Source organism: Otolemur garnettii, unplaced genomic scaffold (genome assembly GCF_000181295.1).
Source record: "Otolemur garnettii isolate 467f Iridium unplaced genomic scaffold, OtoGar3 scaffold00019, whole genome shotgun sequence".
Taxonomy (NCBI): domain Eukaryota; kingdom Metazoa; phylum Chordata; class Mammalia; order Primates; family Galagidae; genus Otolemur; species Otolemur garnettii.
The window spans coordinates 12,400,415-12,403,698 of NW_003852414.1; the positions used below are offsets into that span (position 1 = coordinate 12,400,415).

A 3,284-nucleotide genomic window follows, 5' to 3' on the forward strand; every position below is an offset into this window, starting at 1 on the left:
GGTAGAGTGCTGTGGCATCACAGCTCACAGCAACCTCCAACTCCTGGGCTCAAGCGAGTCTCCTGCCTCAGCCTCCCAAGCAGCTGGGACCACAGGTGCTCCCCACAGCGCCTGACTATTTTTTGGTTGCAGCCATCATTGTCGTTTGGTGGGCCTGGGCTGGATTCGAACCGGCCACCTTAGGTGTATGTGGCTGGCGCCTTAGCCACTTGAGCCACAGGTGCTGGGCCTCTACTGCTTTCTGAGACCTCTTTCTCTTATCTGTAAAATTAAGGTAATGACATATATCTTTCTAAAGTAGTGTGGAAATGAAGTTAAATGGTGCCTGGCACACCGGCTAAGGTGTGGCAGGCAGCTGCTGTGGTCTCTGTCCCTCATTCACCCTGTCCTCTCTGTGCGTGGCCTCTTCCTAGGAATGGTCAGGCTCTCAGAGCTCAGATCAACAGTTCAGAACCCCAGGCCGGTGGGGATGGCCCTGGCCTTGCCAGACGACATCATCACCCAGCGGGAAGAGGCAGAGGGGGCCACAGAGGAGCAGGAGGGAGCCTCGGAGACTGAGACAGTGGCTGTGGACAGCCGGCCTCGGAGGCGGAAGTCTGCTCGGCCAAGGGACACGGGCACCAAAGCAGAGGCGGAAGAGCGGCTCCGAGGGCGCAGGCAGCAGGACTTCGGGCTAGAGGAGCACAGTGGGTCCAGCGACGAGGACAGCCAGGAGCGAGGGAGGACGCGCGTTACAGAGGAGCCATGGACTCAGAACCAGCAGAAGCTTCTGGAGTTGGCATTGCAGCAGTATCCAAAGGGATCCTCTGACCGCTGGGACAGAATAGCCAAATGTGTCCCCTCTAAGAGCAAGGTGGGTGACGGGGAAGGAAGGGTGTCGGACGCCAGTACAGCGTCTGCTGTGTGACCGTGACCACTTCTCTCCCACTTCCGGGTGTGGTTCCCGCAGAGCATGTGATCAGTGAGGTCACGGTTCTAAGTTCAGTCCATATCCAGACCTGCTAGTTATTTATAAACATCGTGCCCTTTGTGGGTGTGGCCCAGGCTGGCCATGCTGGGTGCATGGGGTGGGGGTGGCAGCTCCCTTTGTCCAGGCTGAGGAGAAGCAGAATGCCACAACATCACAAGGTCCTCTAGCTCCATGACCGGTCTGCGAGCAGGGGCAGACTGGGGAAGATGCTGCCACCGTGATCCATTCAGCTGCCTGTGAATGGACTGGACTGTGGGATGGCACCCAGCTGCCCAGGGGCTTAGAGGGAGTAGTTTGTACAGGGTGCATGAGGGTAACATTTAGGATTCTGCTTACCTTCTGTAACCTTGGCCTTTATAATTGCCTTTTCTCTCTGCATGTACCTCTTCGTATCTGCTAAAATACATCCACAGGTAGATATATCTACTCAGAAACTCAGAGGTGGGAGGCCTGACCAAACCTGAGCCTGTAATCCAAGCACTTTGGGAGGAAGAGGCGGAGGATGGCTTGAGGCCAGGAGTTCAAGGGCAGCCCAGCCATCATAGCAAGATCCTGTCTCTACAAAAAATTTTAAAATGATCCAGGCATGGCAGCGTGTACCTGTAGTGCTGACTGCTCTAGAGGCTGAGGCAGGAGGACCACTGAAGTCCCCAAATTAGAGGTTGCATTGAGCTATGATCATACCATTGCACTCTAGCCTCCGTGACAGAGTGGGACTTTGTCTCTTAAAAATAAAAAACCTCGGAGAGGAGGAAAGATGGTTGTACCTTGTGGAGGGCCAGCCCCCACTCCTGGCAGTCCCTTGCCTGTGATCTGGCAGTTGGGAGCTGTAGGCTTCAGGGTGTGATCTTTTCAACTCAGGGGTTGCCGCCCCACCATCTCCTGTCTCCTGGTAGCTGTACTCTCAGTCCCAGGCTCTGGACGATGAGAAATCAAAAGCACCAGTCTCCCCTGCCTCTGTGCCTATCACGCAGTAGCCTCTGGGCACAGTGATGCTCATTTACATTCTTTTTTTTTTTTTAATTGAAATTCTATGTTGGAGATCTAGCTTGTGGCCATGCATGTCCCTCAGTATACAGGTCTAGTTATCTATCACCTACTTTAAAATGATGAAAGTTGAGAGTTCCTGGGAGAAAAAGAAACCATTAGCAGTTGATCTATTTGAAAAGCACAGATTACCCCAACCTGACTGGTTCGCCAGAAGTATTTTCCCTGCATTTCTCTGTCAGAACACAGGCACTTGGATGTGTGACCAGTGAACATTGGCTGAAAGGCAAGGACCTGAGGCTGTGATTCCAGGGAACAGACCACCCAGAAACTCTTTGCCTTGAGGGTAGAAGCGTCCTATTTTCAGCCAGAACCAGGCTGGGCTGGGCTGGCCTGGCCTGCAGGTGTCCCCTTAAGCCTTGACTGCAGTCCCACAGCTGAAGCTGGCTGCAGGGAGGATAGAGCACAGATCTGGCTACATCCAGTGCCATGTGCTGGGGACAGCGGAGCTGCTAGGGAAATCTGATTTTCATGGACCTTATGGGAGACAGGAAAGGCACTTGTTAGGGGAAACTCTCCTGATACCTCAGTCCCTGCCTATGTGTGACAGCTCCAGGCAGCTGAGACTCTTGAAGGTAGTGGTTCTGGAGCCTGCCGGGGTACAATTAAGGCCCGTGGGCAGAGCAAGCACACCCAGCTCAGGCCACTGCAGGGGAGTCTCAGCTGTGCCGGGCCTGGCGGGGTTGGTTTCTCTGAAGTGCCATGTTGTGAGGGAATAGTGAAATGTCAACATGATGGTTAACAAGTTAAAAGTCTCAATCATTACAAGTTTCCTGTTCCTCCCAAACAGCTGCTGGGGTCTGCACCCCTGGAGGCAGTGCCCAGCCCTGGGACTGGACCACAGCGGCCTCCCCAGCCCCCACCTGTCTAGCTGGGTCTCCCTGTGCCCTCTGGACTCACCCAGGAAATTCCAGGAGGTTCTGGGCAAAGGGACTGGGCATGAGACCTCTTCATTAGCACTGGGCCTAAGCCAGCACACAGGCCACCGGCAGGTCGCCACAGTGAGACCCTGGCTTGTACAAGTAACTGTTCTCACCTTTTTTTTTTTCTTCCTACAGGAAGACTGTATCGCTAGGTACAAGTTGCTGGTTGAACTGGTCCAAAAGAAAAAACAAGCTAAAAGCTGAATATTCTGGAAGATGATATTCACCTTCATTTTCCAAAATGAGTATTTTAAAAATCTTATGCAGAAATTTGCATTTTGTACCTCAGTATTTCTATACGTCATGTGCCTTAGTAAAAAAAAATAAATAAACAATAAATGTTG

The 3,284-nt window shown here is 52.7% G+C and overlaps 1 protein-coding gene across 1 annotated transcript in view; it reads left to right on the forward strand.

The window, feature by feature from the left end:
• DNAJC1 (DnaJ heat shock protein family (Hsp40) member C1) overlaps nucleotides 1-3,284 on the forward strand; it is a 177,113-nt gene extending 173,829 nt beyond the window's left edge. The window contains exons 11-12 of the mRNA XM_003786763.2: nucleotides 414-853; nucleotides 3,076-3,284. Coding sequence (XP_003786811.1) covers nucleotides 414-853; nucleotides 3,076-3,144 — 509 coding nt within the window. The 3' untranslated portion in view covers nucleotides 3,145-3,284. The remainder of the gene's footprint in view (nucleotides 1-413; nucleotides 854-3,075) is intronic.